The sequence below is a fragment of the Hippocampus guttulatus genome, chromosome 7 (assembly GCF_054856545.1).
Source record: "Hippocampus guttulatus isolate MCC_2025c chromosome 7, RoL_Hgut_1.0, whole genome shotgun sequence".
Taxonomy (NCBI): domain Eukaryota; kingdom Metazoa; phylum Chordata; class Actinopteri; order Syngnathiformes; family Syngnathidae; genus Hippocampus; species Hippocampus guttulatus.
Window position 1 is genome coordinate 6,059,401 of NC_141267.1, and position 18,661 is coordinate 6,078,061.

The 18,661-nt window shown below is 41.7% G+C and overlaps 1 protein-coding gene across 1 annotated transcript in view; it reads left to right on the forward strand.

Moving 5' to 3' along the window:
- Positions 1-18,661, forward strand: part of ror1 (receptor tyrosine kinase-like orphan receptor 1) — a 152,621-nt gene that overhangs the window by 88,804 nt on the left and 45,156 nt on the right. Inside the window, exons 2-4 of the mRNA XM_086116137.1 lie at positions 6,980-7,042; positions 16,922-17,212; positions 17,507-17,540. Coding sequence (XP_085972263.1) covers positions 6,980-7,042; positions 16,922-17,212; positions 17,507-17,540 — 388 coding nt within the window. The remainder of the gene's footprint in view (positions 1-6,979; positions 7,043-16,921; positions 17,213-17,506; positions 17,541-18,661) is intronic.

An 18,661-nucleotide genomic window follows, 5' to 3' on the forward strand; every position in this document is an offset into this window, starting at 1 on the left:
AGATCGTTCTGGGAAAGGCACTGATTCAATCGTCACATCTATGTCACATCTGAATATAAAACTCTCCAAGGAGAAAAAAAAAAAACACGATAGGACAAGGCCATGCTTCAAAAGTTATCCAAACAATGTAATCTTGTCACAACGACGCGTTCTTAAGTTAAATTAATGAGTTGTACTGATGTTTGCAAATTCAAATGTTCATGGGCTGTGCAACAAGAAGCCTTTCTTCTTCTTGGCGTTCCGAAGGGGCCTTGTCATGCACCCCCATTGCATTTTCCTCTGCTCTCAAACCTTCTGCTTCTTTCTCTCATTCATCTCTGTGCACTTATAAGGTTACGTGCCAAACACTCTGCTGGCTCGACGGCATTTTCTTTGGTCTGTCATGACCACAGGTGCCTGTTTTCATGCTTCTCTGCACTCCAGTTGAGCTTGGAAACAAACATCGGCACACAACACACACATGGGTACATGCACTCTTGCGTTTTGGGTTTCAATTGAGTCGCTGCTCATCTCTCTTTTAGGTATTTTACAATAGCTTGGGTTTCACAACATCATTTCTTATTTCCTTTAATGGAAAAATGAGGATTGTCTTGACCAGGGAAACCAAGACAACGAAAGTAATTATAAAAAATGATGAGATTTATTTAATAAAGAAAATAAAAACATGGAGAGACACCGTTCACAGATCTGTCAAAGGAGCCTTCTACCCGCCGGCGTCTTGCGCTGTTGTTTTATCTTATTTTCTTCTACTTGGGAGGAACGAAGATCAGCACAATCAGCATTTTTAGCAGCTACATTGCATTCGAATGCATGAGCAGGCAACTTTGCTTATCTGTAAAATAACTGGTCAACATTCAATAGTACAAAGAGTTACTTCCATTTAGCGCTGTTATATGTCAAATTCACATGACAGTATCAAGAAAAAATGAGAAGAAATTCAATTTCGATGTGCAGCGGGATAGCTGATGGACTCGCGCAATGGTAATTTACTTGCAATTTAGCTTCTTTGAGCTTTAGCCTTTCAGCCTCAATTAAGGTTTGTGTTGATCTAGATCAGGGGTCGACAACCCAAAATGTTGAAAGAGCCATATTGGACCAAAAAAGCCCTCCAAAACAAATATGTCTGGAGCCACAAAAAAATTAAAAGCCTCATAATGAAGACCACACATGTTGTATGTCTGTATTAGCCTATTATCAAAATGACTCAGTTGGCTACAAATACACAATGAGCCTTCATGATTAAATTCCCTGCAGTGCATCCTGTAGAGCAGGGGTGGCCAACCTTTTTTGACTTTTCGATCAACCAACCTCCCGCGATCGAACCATTACTGCACACGCGCGCATATGCACGCACTTACACAAGCATGACGCAATGAGCAACAGCCATAACGGCCCCTATGATGAACAAGGCATGGGACGCACTTTTGCAGAGTGTTAACTATCGTAGCTCACGTGTACCGTTTTAAAATGCTTCTATCGGGCCCTACAGATGCCTATTCTTTGCCAGTACCTTCGGTGAATTGTCCATGAAACGCCGTTTTGTTCGGGGTTTTTTTTTTTACCACAGCCATCTGCCTGGCATCCCGCCCTGCTAATAGAAAGGTGTGTCGCAGGCTATGACGCACATCTTCGTTGACAGAAATGTTGAAATTTAATATTTATTCAAGAAATTTTTACAGCATTGGAAAACATTTGTCATGTTTGTCCTTCAACGAAACCATATTAAAAGAAAAAATATATTTCCCTCCCCCGTCTTTTTTCATTTTCAAACATTTTTGAAAAAGCTCCAGGGAGCCACTAGGGCGGCGCTAAAGAGCCGCATGTGGCTCCAGAGCCGCGGGTTGCCGACCCCCAATCGGGATAATCAATAAATAAGGCAATTACTTCCTTATATTTTACTACATGATGTGATTAGTCCTCGGGTGTAAGATTTTGTTGTCACTGTGATGAAGCAAAAGATAAGAATTCAAGTAGCCTGTGAACCATTATCAGCTCTTCCTTGTGTTCTTTTCCGTCAAATTAGCCATCTGGCTTTCCCTGTGACACCATGATAAACCTGCTTAACTGTTTCACATTTGCACGGCCAAAATGAGCACCAACTTCATGTTGTCCCTCTGGTTTAATCATAATTTATTCTCGGCGCATGATTCAATTAGGTAGCCAAACCATCCGAGAGTGACCTGATCCAAAGTGACACGTGCCCACTGAAGGTTTCTGTTTGCAAGACCTTCATTAAGAAATAGTCTGACTGCAATTGCTTCCCTCCATTACTGCGTAACGTCAGAGAGCTAATCTCAAAATTGCTGCAATTCATCCCAGATATTCCGAAAAAGAAGTAACAGATGTGACCCAAATAGAGGGGCGATTAAGTGGAAAAAGAAAAGCAGACACATCATTTCATCAATTCTTTACAAGATGTACAGGAGTGAACATTATCAATATTGCCACAGGTTGCATATGCTGACATAATTGGATGTCCTTGTAATAAATTAATTGCCTTTAATTGGGGGAGAAAACCACCTCGTACCATTCTCAACTCACCCTTTCCCATCTGCTCATACATTCTCTCAGTGACCTCTTTCCAGGCTCAGCTAGTTGTGTGAGTGAAGTTAGTCAACTGCAATGTCGCCTCTCCTCTGTCCTTTGTCCACCCACAACCCTCGGGCTCCTTAATCCCACCAAACATGAATACAAAAGGAAAGTTAGACCCACCTTGGGGCAACAGAGTCAAAGTAACACACTGTTCTGTGTGGGCGGAGCCAGTAGGAACACTTTAAATTCTCATGGCACCACGATAAAAAAAAAAAGAAAAGCTTTAAGGTTATCAACTATGTAGTAGCATTCTGTTACTGATAAAGGTTGTTGTGTATTGTACGATCAACAGCCAACCCCCGCAAATCAGAACCGTGTGCTAACTCACACAGTTGTTGCGGTGTGCTCAGACTGGACCGTGAGCATTTGGAAGTTGGACAAGAGGAAACAGTCAGATGGCCGAGATCAGTGGTTCACAATCGGTGTGCCACGGCACATGGATCATCAGTTGTGAGAAATTTCACTGAGTTGATGCCCAAAATATTTTAATCACTACAAATAATGGGTATTTGATCACCGATCTGTGCCAGAGATGTAAAGTGACAAGCAGAATCATTGAATGCCATTTCCATTCCAATTCCATTAAGCAGCTCTGGCCTATCGGCGAGATTTTCTATAGTGCCCCCTCACCCCCTCCATTCACAAAATCAAATTTTTAGATTGCCTTTAATTCATAATATAATGTTTAGATAATTGAACATTTAAAATTGACCTTTTTTTTTTTAATTGAATGACTGTTTCGTTACTGTCAAACAAATCATGCGAGTGACCTGCCGTTGCGACATCTACTTTTATTGGACAAATCCAAATAATTTAATGCACTCGTCAATATCTATACTTTTTTTATGTAAATGCCGCACTTTTCAGTGAATTGTCATTTGTTTTAACACAAAGTATCGCTTTAAATTTGAATAATCCATCCATCCATTTTCTGATCCGCTCTATCCTCACAAGGGTGAGGAGAGACTGGAGCCTATCCCAGCCGTCTTTGGGCAGTAGGCGGGGGACACCCTGAACTAGTTACCAGCCAATTGAAAGGCACACGTAGACGAACAACCGTTCGTGCTCGCAATCACACCTGGGGACAATTTAGAGTGTCTCTTTAACCTGCCACGCATGTTTTGGAATGTGGGAGGAAATCATAATACCCGGAGAAAACCAAATTTTAATCTATGTTAACTATTCCATGTTCAGGGTTACTTGTCAAATTATTAGAAATATGCGCAGCTTCCCCACTTGAAAGAGATTCATTTATCCCCAGAAGACTTTTTTCAGGATTTTATTCAATGATCAAGCAATACCTTTGTTTTGTCTATTTTTATTTTAACATTCAGTAGTTTGACAGTTCATGAGGAAGTTTGATTTTTTTTTTACATCAGTCACTGGCAATAAAGTGAAGGAAGTGCCTTTACATTTGAATTCGATCTCGGACATTGAGAAAAATGTACTCAAATGAGACAAAACCTTTATTGTAAATATGTATACTGAGTAACAGAAACAACAACTTTTTTTAATTTAATTTCTATTGACAGCCTTCGATTTATTCTTGTTTCACTTATCTCCGCAACAAATGACTGTCAGGGTTTTTTTTTTCATTTTCACTTTAACATTGATGAATGTATTTCCCCGTTTTTATTGCTCTTTTTAATATGATGTATTCTTTCATAAAAATAAAAAAGTGGAACTACTACCATCATAAATTTAGAAATATACAGCCACTGAGGTGGGCACTCAAGAGTTAATTCATTACCGGTGACGCACATTGCATAAGCCGACGCTATGCCTCAGAAAGATCGCTGATTTCAAATTAATTCACCTCGCTCCTCTTCACTCATTTAATTGTTGATATCAATTTCAATTTACTATTTCCTTTCAACTTGAGATTAAGAATGATTCGTAATAATTAGTTTGAATATATATTGAAGGTGAATTTTCAGCAGATTTTTAGCGCACCCTAGAGTCAACAACACCCTTAGCATCTGCATATCTTGCCCACTGGGCAAGCAAGCCCTTGGATCGAAGGTACAATAATTACCGATGTATCCGCTTTTGTGACATTTTTGTTCAGTGGTGTTCCTATCGATATTTTTTTCTTGTCAAATATGTGTCTTCGTATAATAAAGTTTGGGAAACATTAGCAACTCTCAGTCACAATTCACAATTAAATACATTGATCTTTTCAAATTTTGACTTTGCTGTTGTGAAAAATATCACACAACCAGTAAACCTGGTGTAGTGCGACCCTCCCACTTAAGAGCTATGAAATTAGTGACACTTGCAGAGATCTTTATATATATAGACCAGTGGTTCTTAACCTGGGTTCGATCGAACCCTAGGGGTTCGGTGAATTAGTCTGAGGGGTTCGACGGACCCTCTGCCATGGAGGTTAAGACACACCTGACTCAAGATGTCAATTAGTTATGACGCCCGCTTGGCCATCGCTGGCTGAAGATGATCACATGACATTGCTTGTCCAATCAGTGCTCCGGGAAATTTAGTTTGTTCAGTCAACGTGTGACTGTCGTGATAGTACGTCATACAATTTTTAAAAAAAAACTAAACTTATGCCATGTAATTTCATTTACTTTTATTTTTCATAAATGTGTTTTTTTTAATGTTTTGAATTTGTAAAAAAAAAAATCATTGTTATTTTTCACTAATAAAGGGTTTGGTGAATGTGCATATGAATTTGTTGGATTCGGTACCTCTAACAAGGTTAAGAACCACTGATATAGACAATATATATATATATTTTTTTTTTCACTTTATAGCGATTATAATGTTCGGGTTCGATTAGAGTTTGTATTATCGTGGTTGTCTCTTGCAGTAATATAGAACGGCAGTTTATCATTGTGAAAAATGTAGGATGCAATGGCTTATAGTGTTGTTTTTTCTTCCCCAGCGCTCATGTTGCACTTCAAAGAATTGTGCCGTTTGCATCTGCATCTGGATTTTGGTGACTCGAACAAAATCAGTCTTTTAATAATCAAGGCCCACACGATTTATAGTATGGAAATTAGTAACGTTGTTGCTTGTCGAGCGCTTGCTGCCATGATTTGCTAACTAATATGTGTTGGCCTTCATGCTTCTCATTAACACAGCTCATTTCACAAGCACCACCCCACAGTCTTTAGCATCCTGATGCAGCACTTGTGAAACAACATCTTATCACCCCATTAGCATGCCTCGTCTGGTTTGCTCCTGTTTGACTCTCTTGTCACAGCCTCTGACTCTGTGGATGCTCCCACAGAAGAAATACTGGTACGAGGAAGTCAAATGTTTCACTCAGTTGGCGTCTGTAACATTTGATTTAGTGTTTATGGAGAAGGGCGTTTATCTTTTTGTTCAGGGCACACGGTTGTATTTATCCATCAAATTGACCAGATTATACCCTCCGAAAGAACTGCTTTTATCATGCTTTTTTTTTCCATGTGCCCTCCTTGAAGGTCCTCCAAAGGGTTTTTCTTCCCTTCCCGATTGTCAGGAATCCCTTTATGTGTCCCATTTTCTGTGCCCCTCATCTGTAATGAAAAGCAGAGGGGGGCCGCTCTGTCGTCGGATGGTAATAACGCGGCATTAAGGCCACATGGTTCACTGATGGCATCTCTCTTACATATTGAAACTTTTGCTCAAAGTTCCGTCGGAGGACAGTCAGGCGGCAAGTTAAATTTCAAGAACATTGTTTTTATTTTTTTTTCTGATCATTTTAAGTACTGTCTTTTGACTCCAATGTTTCTAAAATCTCACAAAGATTATACAGTTGCTGCTTTTCGTTATCCCGAAAGTACAGTTGATACAACCTACTATGTACGGTATCAGAGTTTTGTTGTTTTGGTTGTCGTGTCACATTATAATAATAATAATAATAAATTTCATTTCTAAGCGCCTTTCAAGACACTCAAGGACACTTTACAACCAAAACAAGAACAATAAAACCACAGATAAAATTATAAATAATAAAAGGAGAGATATTAGGTTGTGGCAGAAAATATTATTTTCATTTCTCAAGAAAAAACATGAATCAAAGCTGGAAGAAAAAATCTGATCTGTTGTAAGACACTTTCATGAAGTATACATTTGTACAACTTGAACGACCACGATTTTCCTCTGGCATGGGAAAACATCCATGGAACTATCTCGATTAAAACACCTAGCTTGGGGGATAAAGCTCAGTGTGTGAATTGGTTGTTTGTGTCTCCGTTAATGCATGCAAAAATAAATAAAATTACAACAGAGTGAAAATGTCATTTCCATTCGGGGATCATAGTGTATATTAAAAACTTCTTTTTTTTTTAAGAAATGAAAATATAACCTTTACAAATGGTTGTTTGTATAATTGAAATAATGCGCTAAAAATGCTAATCGAAACCTCCAACTGTGCTTATAGGATCTGACTTCGCCCAAGACCCCAGCGTGGTAGCAGCCCCTTCATGGAACACTTCTGCTGATGGTAAACAAACACACACGTTTTACATTTAAGCATCCAGTCTTTATCTACATCTCGAACCATACGGTAAATTCTAATCTATTGGCTGTTTACAGACACCAGATGCACTTAACACACGGCGTTTGTGTTTTCTGAGATTGCAGTCAATGAGGTGTTGACAAATGAATGGCAACCTGCAGCAGTTCAAACAAAAGGCACTGTTCCAGTACAGCCGCGATAACTGATGGAACAAATTACACACTAACCTACTCAACACGTGGCCATAGACACAGGTGCATCCCTAATTTCCAATGACCCACTTTGCCTTTTGTTTTGGACTGAAGCTGCAAGTGGAGCCTCAAATGTATCGATCATCGTGTGCTTTTTTTATGTATTTAGGTACCGTATTTTCACGACCATAAGACGCACATACGTGTGAGATTTTCTCCAAAAAATACGGGCCGTCTAATAATGCGGGTCGCCTTCTGTATGCACCCTGTTCCAAAATCTGTGAATGCTGTTGAGTGACTTTGATGACGGGCCCGCTTGACAGGCTAATGTTGGACCGTTGCTTATATCGAGGAAAGGCGGACGTAACTGAGGACAGCATGCGGATATTAAAGTAGGAAGGGTGAGCATGAACGAGGACACTAAAGGCATGGCCCCGCTATGTGTAAAAAGTGCCGGGATGGGCATTTTACTAAACAACAATAAGTTTGGCTCAGGACCTCCCGAAAACGGCACCTTCGAAGAGGCGCGTTTACGAAGCATAGTTTAAACGCCAAGCTATCAGTTTCGTGGAGGACCATGGGAATCGAGTCGCCGCGAGAGAATTCAAGATCAACGAATCCATGGTGCTCGGTGCTTTTGTTTAATGAAACGGTGCCGTCTATCCATCCGGGCAAGGATGACCGTAGTGCAGCCGCACCTGGCAGATTACAAGGAAAAACTGGCCATCCTCTGCTCTTGCTACAGTAAAAAGTGTAATGTTCTGCGTTACATTAAATAAAGAGGCTTTCTTGCAGATTTTAATCTTTTATTCTGCCACTCCGGCCCGGTAGTCCAGTGGTTAGCATGTCGGCTTCACAGTGCAGAGGTACCGGGTTCGATTCCAGCTCCGGCCTCCCTGTGTGGAGTTTGCATGTTCTCCCCGGGCCTGCGTGGGTTTTCTCCGGGTGCTCCGGTTTCCTCCCACATTCCAAAAACATGCATGGCAGGTTGATTGGACGCTCTAAATTGTCCCTAGGTGTGAGTGTGGGCGTGGATGGGTGTTCGTCTCTGTGTGCCCTGCGATTGGCTGGCAACTGATTCAGGGTGTCCCCCGCCTACTGCCCGAAGACGGCTGGGATAGGCTCCAGCACCCCCCGCGACCCTAGTTGAGGATCAAGCGGTTCGGAAAATGGATGGATGGATGGATGGATATTCTGCCACTCTGACTGCCTCACTTGACTTCCATGACCAACTGTTCTCCCAACCAATCCTCACATTGCTACATACCCTCTTGGGCTACTGCAGTTGATGTGGGATAAGCATACTTTTCATTTTAAGATACAAACAAATAGATTGCCGACAGACACATCCCGCCCAACCACATCATCAACATGGATGAAGAGCCGCTCACTTTCGACATCCCGGTGAACCACACTGGAGAGAAGAAGGGGGACTATCACGGTAGCAATACGAACAACGGGGCGAGTGAAGTCACAACTTACACAACCACTTGTTGATCAGCAGGAAGCAAAATAACAGCACTGCTGTTTCACTGGGCCAACTTCTTCAGCTAGTCGTATCCGCAACACACAGTTGACTTTCTTATTTCCGAATGATGTTTACAAGCTGGTACATAGTGTGCCGTCACATAGAAACTTGATGGAAGGGTCATTTGAAATTGATTCCATTTCAATACTGCAGGAGTAAGATCTAAAACTTTTGGGAATGTTTTTTTTTTAACGGTGCTGCTCAGCATTATCTGGTCAATCTGTTCTCAGCGTTGTCCTATGGGACTCAGCAAGCCGACATCCGCTATATCACCCACGAAGATGCCCCAAATTGGAAGGCCCTCAGCATAATTGAATTTGACCTTATTTTGCTCTATCATTTGGTCTGGTTTGTTTAATTCCACTCTTGCGGGGGCCAAATGAACCCCAACATCCGTCCCAGAACAGATGCTCCGGACAGGGTGAGATTTTGCTCAACACACAGGCAACGTTGTAGTTTGGCTTGACACGTGGCTTGGGAGGTTAAGGCAATAAGGTTAAACATCAGGGCTAGTTCAAACATAAAAATGATGAGAATCGGTATGACAGATGACGTTGTTTTTTTTTGTTTTCCACACAGCCACATGAAATGCTTTAGCAAACACAGATTGTGTGCAGGCATGTGGTGAAACTAGTGTATTTGTGTGTGTCATTTTGAGTTCGGCCTCATAAGCAACATCTGCTCCTTATCTGATGGATGGATGGTGATTGCACCACCTGTTTTGTCTTCAGGGGGGGAATGGTTTAGATTGACCAAGACGACAGCATGCAGGTAGCGCGACTTTATCAGTATGCATCAGAAGCAGGAAGTTATGCTGAAAGAGGCTCATTATTGGGCTCAGCAATACTGGGATGTAATTAGGGGTGTTGATAGTTTACAAAGTTCCTCTTTTTTTTCGGGCTTCCCTTTCCTTTTTTTCAGGCACTTATTCCTTTCTGTCATCACGCAGTTGGAGAGCGAGTCAACTTTAATGAAATTCACCTTTCGCCATCGCTAGCAGCGCTACGTAGCCGAGTCCTCGCAGCGTGTTTAGTTAGCTGCGCAGCCGCTCGGGTTTCTCGGTCGGCCCCTCGCTGAGGGCGACCTGCGAAGCGCTCTTCACCCATGATGCTTCACATGTTGAATGCAATCTTTCTGGTCAAGGAAAAATGTCCTCATGCGATGTGTCTAGTTAGGAATATGAATAGCTTGTGTGCATTGTGGTGGCGTTGTGTGGGTTGTCTTGTTTATACACATGCTGCTGCTCGTCAGTGTGTGATTGCACAAAACCTCTGTGAGAAAATGCGGGTCGATGACAGGACACCATTGAGTTGGCCGCCACATGAAGAGGAAAGGGTACAGAAAAACGGTTTGGAATTCACAGTGAACCTGATGTCGAATACCGCAACACTCGCCGCAAGACAATTGCCTCCAGAGCGGCTTTGTTGCATTGACACTGGTTGGACGTTTTTCTTCTCTTTCTCCTCTTAACATTGCTCACATCAATTTTTGGTGCACTTAACCTTCCTTCAGCTTGTCACTGCTTCATTGTTAGTCGTCAGCCACTGAGAGAAGACTGTTCATTATTCCATCAACTCTACTGATAAGATGAAGAATAAAATAAGCGCTCGTGTCTGTGATCCTGTTGTTTGTCTGCCTTTTTTAAAAATCTGACAGCCGATAAGAGATCAATTTAAAATTATGTAAACTTCAGGTAATCATTTATTTAAAGATTCAATTACATGAATAATAGATGTTGCTGATTCTGGGATCTCTTGGCACCTTTTGTTTGAAATCAAATTAAAGATAAGTGAAAGATGAACAGTTCGGTTACTTCGGAATTGCGGAAAACTTTGTTTACTGTGGAAAACTAGAGGGAGCTATTGATTTGTTTTTGTTTCATATTTGAAGACATGCAAATGACCCCTAAACTTTTTGTTAGAATTTGAAAACCAAGATGTCCAAGAGGAAATAAATAAATACATATGTAATACAAACGCGACATTTTGCAAATCTGGAAAGTTGTTAAATAAACATGAACAGAATAGTGTTCGGGTTTTGGTTTTTTGGTGGGGGTGGGTGTAATTCCACCTCCTTTAATTTCCAAAAATCGGGAGCATCCCTCAGAAAAACATAATAGTCTATCTCTGGTTAATCCATCCTTGACTGCAGTGACAACTCCATTGGGGCAAGCAAGACAGTTTGTCATTCAGATCTTCCAGATGGGTCTATTTTCCTTGTTAGCAAATATGTTTTATTTTTTTTAATGCAGCGAGGTTTTCAGACAAAGGCCTGTGCTCCTCAAATTCTCCCTCGCAACAAATCACTTTCACAAGGAATAATAATCTGTGAAATATGAACATGATTGCATCTGCTAGAAGCAACATAACTAAAACATGATTTTGGTTGTGAAGTTTACACTGAATCCCCTTTGAGTTTGCTGTGTCTGCAATTTATGAAGGTGAATATCCGGAGTAAAAAAAAATCTGAAATGACTCCAGTTGTCCTGATATTGAGCTTTGTGATTTGCTTGATTGCAAGTTTTTTTTTTTAAAGAAAAAAAATGCCTCTTTCTGATTGATGAAAATGTTAAACTGGGCACATTGATGTTCCAGTACATCACTGAACAGAGTCTCGAGGATGTGCACAAGCTCTTAACAGTCATGACACAAAATCAAGGCTAAGTGGATTTGCATTGCGCTGATGGCCCTGCGTAGTCCGTAACCAACTACAGCAGGACGGGAGTTGCCATATACTTGGACTTTCATGCGATCATCGATAATCAATAACTCTCTGGTCTCTTGTTAAACTGATAAAGGCCTGAAGTAATACGATCCCACCGTGCCATATGTGAGCAAATAGTGCCGCTGAATATGAGATGGTGGCTGGGGTAGTACAGTGAGGTGTGAATGGAAAGCTGGCAATTTGGTTGTCCAACTTTGGGTATTTCCAGCCTGCTTGGGTATCCCGTTATTATCTATAGCAGCAACATTGTCCTTTGGAAGCGTCGGTTCAGAGCTGATTAGTGATCGCTCCAATTTGTTTGCATCGGGCGGATGCCATGTTACAAATGTGTTGTTGTATTTCTAGTTCCAGTCTCCTCTTGGATTGCTTCTGCTTCCTCAAGCACTTGTGCTTCGGTTACGGCAGCATCAGCTTCCCTATGTAATGTTAATCGCTTCATTTTCACATCTATTTTGACCTTTTCCAACTCACTTTGTGCTTTTTTTGTTCCACCTTCGACTGTGCTTCTTGTGTAGCATATGAGACTCTCACTTTAGCAGCTTCTGCTTTCGCTTGAGCAGCGCTTACCGCGTATTCAAATGAATGTCAGGTCCTGGAATTGCAAACAGACTTGTTACTGGATGACATTTTGACCGGTGATGACTCTTTGAATGATGCCTTTTCACTGTCGTGGTTTCAACTGAGGTGTTGGTGACACCGATATAGACCACAAATGAAGCCCCCGGAGTTCAGTTTCAATGTGTTTAATTGTCTTCACAGGAATGGAGTGAAACCTGTCATTACAAAGCTAAAGTCGCTCTTTGCACACACTGTAGAGCACATGCACAAGTACAATGAGTTCTATATTATAACAATTCAATTCAAATTAATGTCTACACGCATGTGTATATAATATAATAAAATAGAACTTTAATCTAAAGTGGATGATTAGATCAACTTTCCAGACTGCTCCATGAGTCCAGCAATTTTCTTTGCTTTGAGAAAACGAACAACCCAGAAGTACGGCAGCAAAAACCGGCAATTACGTCGTCGCAATCCGTAGGTACGTCTAGCGGCAATACTTTTCCTTAAATGTCAATAAATCCTTGATTATCCGTTCAAAATGACTAGTAGTCACTTTTAACAACGCAATATTTTTAACAGTATTATTTACAACCATGAACATATTTACATAGAAAAAGCCTGAGGGGCAACATATGAACGCTGAGCTAAAACGAGTTTGACACCCCTGGTCTATATTGTTTTTAAACATGTAAATATTTGGTATTTCATGAACTTAATTATGTGATTAGATTTCCTCTCTCCACATCCCAAGAATTTCTCTGTCATCTGTCTCCGGCATCATCTTTTTCCTATCCTCCCCGAGCCCACATTGTTATTTCAAGAAGAGCTGGAGTAAATAAATGAGCTCTTGCACTTTTCATCTGGACACAATGTGCAGTTGACAAGTTCTTTGCTCGCTCTCAGAGAGTTTGCCAAAAATAACTAGCTTTAGAATCCGCTATCAGTCTTGCCAGCACCTCACACCCACAAGGAGGCTGCCAAAAAATCAGTTCATCAGGAGTAACGAGGGGTTGATTTTCTTGCTCAAGGACTCTTTGACACTTTTTGGGATGGCTACAGACATATACACACATACTTAGACGAAAGCACTGACACAAGCTCAAGTGTCCTGTGTTTAATTTAAAAAGCCCTCCAAACGGATAATCAAGGCAGAGTGAGATGATAAAATGTAAATTCATTTGGGAGGTTGTACAGAATGGATAGCCATGTCTCAACAATGGGGGTTAGAAAGGCAAGGCAACCTAGAATTGAAACCGCAGTTCATTAAATCCTCGTTTCTATTTAAGAACTTGTTTAGTTTTGTAATCTTTTTACCCTGATTATGTTACTGTTTGTAATTATTTCAAATGTTATTCTGCAGGGGAGGAAATGTATTGAAATGCGTAAGCATTTTCTGTGGTATGGCAAAGTTGCTTTTACCCAAAATTAAATGTAGTTATCCATCCGTCTATTTTCTAATCGGCTTATCCTCACATGGGTCGCGGACATGCTGGCGCCTATCCCAGCCGTCTTCGGGCATTCGGCGGGGTACACCCTGAGTTGGTTGCGAGCCAATCGCAAGGCACACATAGATAAACAACCATGCGCGCTCACAATCACATCTAGGGACAATTTGTGGTGCCCAAATAACCTGCCATGCATGTTTTTTGGAACCTGGGAGGAAACCGGAGTACCCGGAGAAAACTCGCGCAGGCATGCAAATCCTGCAAAGTTCATAGCTGGAATTGAACCCTGCACCTTTGCACTGTGAGGCCGACGTGCGAACAAGTAGACCATCATGCCGCCAATGTATAGTAATTTTTATCCAATTGGCCGGTGTAAACAAAAGATGACAGAAACGGATATGTGGTTAGTCGGGTGAGTACACCACTATCTGTATCTTCCTGTTCACCCATCTAAATTATCTGTACTGTGTATGTATCTGGACGAGTGGGCAGGACATCAACTGGAAGTGGGTGGGGATTACCAGAAATGAGGTGGGCTGAAATTGCCAATGTTGCCATTTGCATCCGTTACCAAGCGAGACTACCATCCATCCATCCATGATCCTCACCAGGGTCGCGGGGGGTGCTGGAGCCTATCCCAGCCGTCTTCGGGCAGTAGGCGGGGGACACCCTGAATCAGTTGCCAGCCAATCGCAGGGCACACAGAGACGAACAACCATCCACGCCCACACTCACACCTAGGGACAATTTAGAGCTTCCAATCAACCTGCACTAACTTTAAATATCAAACGAACCGAAATAGAGGTGAGCTGCGGAAAACTGAGTACTGCTTTGAGCAGTGTGAGCTGGAGTCAGGTCAAGCAAGTCCAGAGTGGTCGTCAATCACTGTCTTGTGTGGAAGTGTAATGCCGACATCAGACTACACAAATGTATGGCAGATGTGTCACAAACGTAGTGTCTTGTAGCCAATTTTGAGTTGTCTTGATGCATTGTTGCCCTTGTAGTGCGACATAATCAACTATTGGTTGTCTTGCTTCTGGGACGTTTCACGACCACGACGACAAAAGTCTGACATGTAAAAATTTGTGTTCATCTTGCTGCATGGTTTGACATGTCCTACATTGTCCTCCGTTTGGTTCTTCTACAGTGACCAATGAGAAGATAGTGCCCTCCTACTTGTGACGAGAGACTGGGCGCGGCGCATACAATCACAATGTGGTGTGCAGTCTTTAAAAAGTGACTTGAACAAAAGGAGAAATATTGGAAAGTGTACATAGCATTTCAAATCATGCGACATTTGCTAACTGCAGAGTTTCTAACTGATTCGCAAAATGTGGTGTCATTTTTGGATAATAGGCAGTCCATACTGCCCTCTCACCACTATCCACGAACTGGTCCATTTTTTCCTTTGTTTTTTTTTCTTTTTTTCTTTTTGCCTATTGGGAGCAGAGAAACAACGTATATGCACACAAGGCCTCCATCGACATGACTTTGACAGCTGCTTGTCCCGCCTCCCTGACAGATATGCCCTGGTCGACTGAATATTGATGGAAGCACGCTTCGACTGGGCGGGATCTGGTTGGTGATGGACTTGTAGTATGACATCTCCCCCTGTCAAAGACACAGAACGATACTTCTCCGGTAGTCTGTCAGCGCGACAGGTCATGAACGACAAATCGTGTAGCTTGAGAAGGCCATAAGGCACGGCTCCTCTTGCTCCAGCAAGTCTGTCGAAGGAGATGTTGTCACTGGGTGTAACTGGCCAATCACAGAGTGAAGAGTGAATACCAAAGTAGTAACCCATTGAGGAATTTCCTTCAGCACAAATACGGACAATGATGAGCTGTACTTGTTTCATGCGCGCACACGGCAATAAAGCCTCATCCGAAATGGATACTCGTCTAAAATTAGTACCCGGCTGATAGAGAAATCTATGAACAAAATTGTATCATGTTTAAAGTTTCAGTTATTTTGGGCATGTCTGGACATACTCAGGGCAGATGTGTCGGCCGTTTGGGCGGAGGGCCTTTTCTTGAGTAATCACATCAAAGCAAGGGGGGCGAACAGATGGAAGAAGGCTAGATTCAATCACAGAGTGGGAATAAACAAATTGGGAACAAAGAGTTGTTGAATACCAAAAGACAGTTTGGGAACAGCTGTCGCGCCCAGGTGGACATTTGTCATCAGCAAAGTCTGTGACTTGTGTATTCGGGTAGATCAGATCACTACCGAGGGGCCGGACCGGGGGGCGCGGTATGCAAATCTCGGGGGCAGTGTTTTTCTTGTATTTTGCAATAAATGTTCGAACCGGCAGAGAGGGAGCTGAGAGTGTGATCATTGGGGCAACTACCGTCGTTCGCTCTCAGAGATCCGCTCCCGCCGATATTGAAGACAATTTTCCTGTGTGCCGAGTCATTTCTTTAACTTTGTCCGAGAAAATCTCTGACACTGGCTCAGCCCTTGTATATATTTTTTTGTTTTTTTTTAACTACCGTAATTTCCGGACCATAAGCCGTACATAAGTGTACAAGTAGTTCAAGGAAGAAAAACAGTGGAACAAGCAAAAACTATAATGGTGCAAAATGTGCAACATGTTGATGAGAATTTTTGGATTGTTCCTATGTGGGAATTGTTGCAATGTTGAAAATCATTCCCAAAATGAATTTAATGAGCTAAACATTTTGAATATAGAATTAAAATGACATTTTTAATGTCTCAATGGAAATTAATGGAAATTCCGGGGTGAAAAACAGACTTAACCGTAAAATGTTGAAATAAAAATTTGCGGGTGAAATATATCAGATTAAATGGCATGGGTGTCAAAGAGAAGCGAATAATTTTGAATATCCCAAAGATGGAATCTTGCTGGTGAAAATATGCAATATGTTTGAATTTTGAATTTTTGCGACTTGGGAATTGTGGGAATGTTAAAAACTGATCCCAAGGTGAATTGAATGAACTGAACATTTTGCATTTCGAATGGGAATGAATTTTTGAACGTGTCATTGAAAATGGAGAATTATTGGGAGAAAACTGTGGACTCGTGGGAAAACTATGAATGTTTGAAATGAGAAACGTAATCCCCCTCAAGGCGTACATTTTTCAAATATGTTAAAGTTGGAATAATTCGAATCAGTCGAGAAATGTAGAAGTAGTAGTTGAAAGAAGAAAAACATGTTCGCTTAGAACATTCACACAAATAATGCTGGGTTGGACTCCAGCACGCCTCCAGCATTAGTGAGGAAAAGGGCTCCAGCGGACTGACTGATGGATGGATGGATGATGGATAGATATTATGCTCATATTTTTTCTTCACCTGACCCATCACCTGGCTCTCCTTACATATTGTGAAAAGCTGTGCTCACCTCTTTGATGTTAGTCCCTTACGTCGTTTTGCATTCCTGTCTTTCAGGGCTATCTTTCATCCGTCTTGAAACTCCGATGAACAACATCACCACCTCTCTGGGCCAAACAGCTGAACTGTTCTGTCGCGTGTCAGGCAACCCACCGCCGACGGTGCGCTGGCTAAAGAATGACGCGCCTGTGGTACAGGAGCCACGACGGGTTTCGTTCCGGTCCACACCATATGGGTCACGTCTTCGCATTCGCAATCTGGACACCACAGACACTGGCTACTTCCAGTGTGTAGCTACCAACACCCAGGGCACAGTGTCTACCACAGGCGTGCTCTTCGTCAAATTTGGTAAGCATGTACTCAAGAAAACTTGTTAGAGTTCGTGCCTGTGGCAGCTGAGCAGTCGCCACACTAAAAAGGGAATCACTTTCCTACATCACATTGAAAACATTTTATGAGCTGTGTTTAACCATCTTGGTATAATTTAACTTTCTTTCTGATTCGGCTTTTCCTGGAGGGGATCTGGCTCCACTTAACAACACTCGACCTATTCTTGCATGTAGCTGGCAGCTAACACAGAAACAAATGTGGTTATGATAATATTTACCCTGGGGTCAACTATCCCTTTGTCCTCTTTTCCAGATCCGCTGCCTACGCCTCTAGCGGGACGGCCGACGTAAGTAGCTGAATCTTCATGTCCGTTTAAAAAAAAAAAAGGGCCTCTAAAAACACACTGCAGTGGAGATGAGTAATCATTCACATCATATCATGGCCAAGCCTGCGATTTATCTATTTATTTGTTTATTTATTTATATTGGTGCCACTTTCACTGTGGCCAAATGAAGAGCCAATGGCAGTGAAGCGCCCTCAGGTTTGAGCACAATGAAAGAGGCTTTTCAATAACTATCAATTTTAATGCATCGTAAGACCTAAAATGACTCAATTCTGTTTCATAATTTTGCTGCTGTAATTGGGAATTTCTCCATTATGAGACAAATGAAGGTTTTCTTATCTTATCTTATTTTTCCGACATGGCCCAATTATGGCAACACAAGCAAGGAAAAAAACCCCCACCTGAGTATTGTTAGTTTCTATTAGAATTGCACAAGAGAAGCTGAAATCTTATTTGAAGGATAGTTGTACTTTATTATTGTCATTTATTATATGTCGTGAAGCCTCCCAACCTTCACATATTTGTCCTAAACTGGCATGTGTGTTGTTATTAGCGAATGAGTCGAATTGGGCAATAAATGCCTTTGACCGCAGCTGAGGTGGGGTGGCAGTCAGCCGATCGTCACTGCAGCTCATTATGAGTGTCATGGGCAACTAAGGAGATGTAAAATCGGGTTGCAGCTGTCAAGAAGACAGGGTCACCTAATGATAGCACACACTCTACCTCAAACCACAGTTGCTAGACCATCACAAATTCTGCCTTTTATTTTTTCTTGAAACATCTGGTGCACCACCTTGTGTTCATTGAAACATGTTCGCTGCAAAGTTAGCTATCTTTCCCAATTTTTTTCTTAAGAAAAAATATTTTATCCTCAATTTGTATGAAATGTTTTTTTTTTCCTTTGGTTTGTGTGGTCATTTTCATTTTCTCCACGTTGGCCTTGAGTACACATGTGGCGTGTGGGCGCTTAATAGTTTGTGTGAGTGTGTGTGTGTGTTTGTTGGGGGGGGGGGGCGCTTTTAGCCGCAGGAGTAAAGCTGACGAACCAGAGGTCTAAACTTCAATTCAAACATTCTAAAGAGTGTTAAACTCAAGCTGTGGCCACACATCTCATTTTTAGCCTA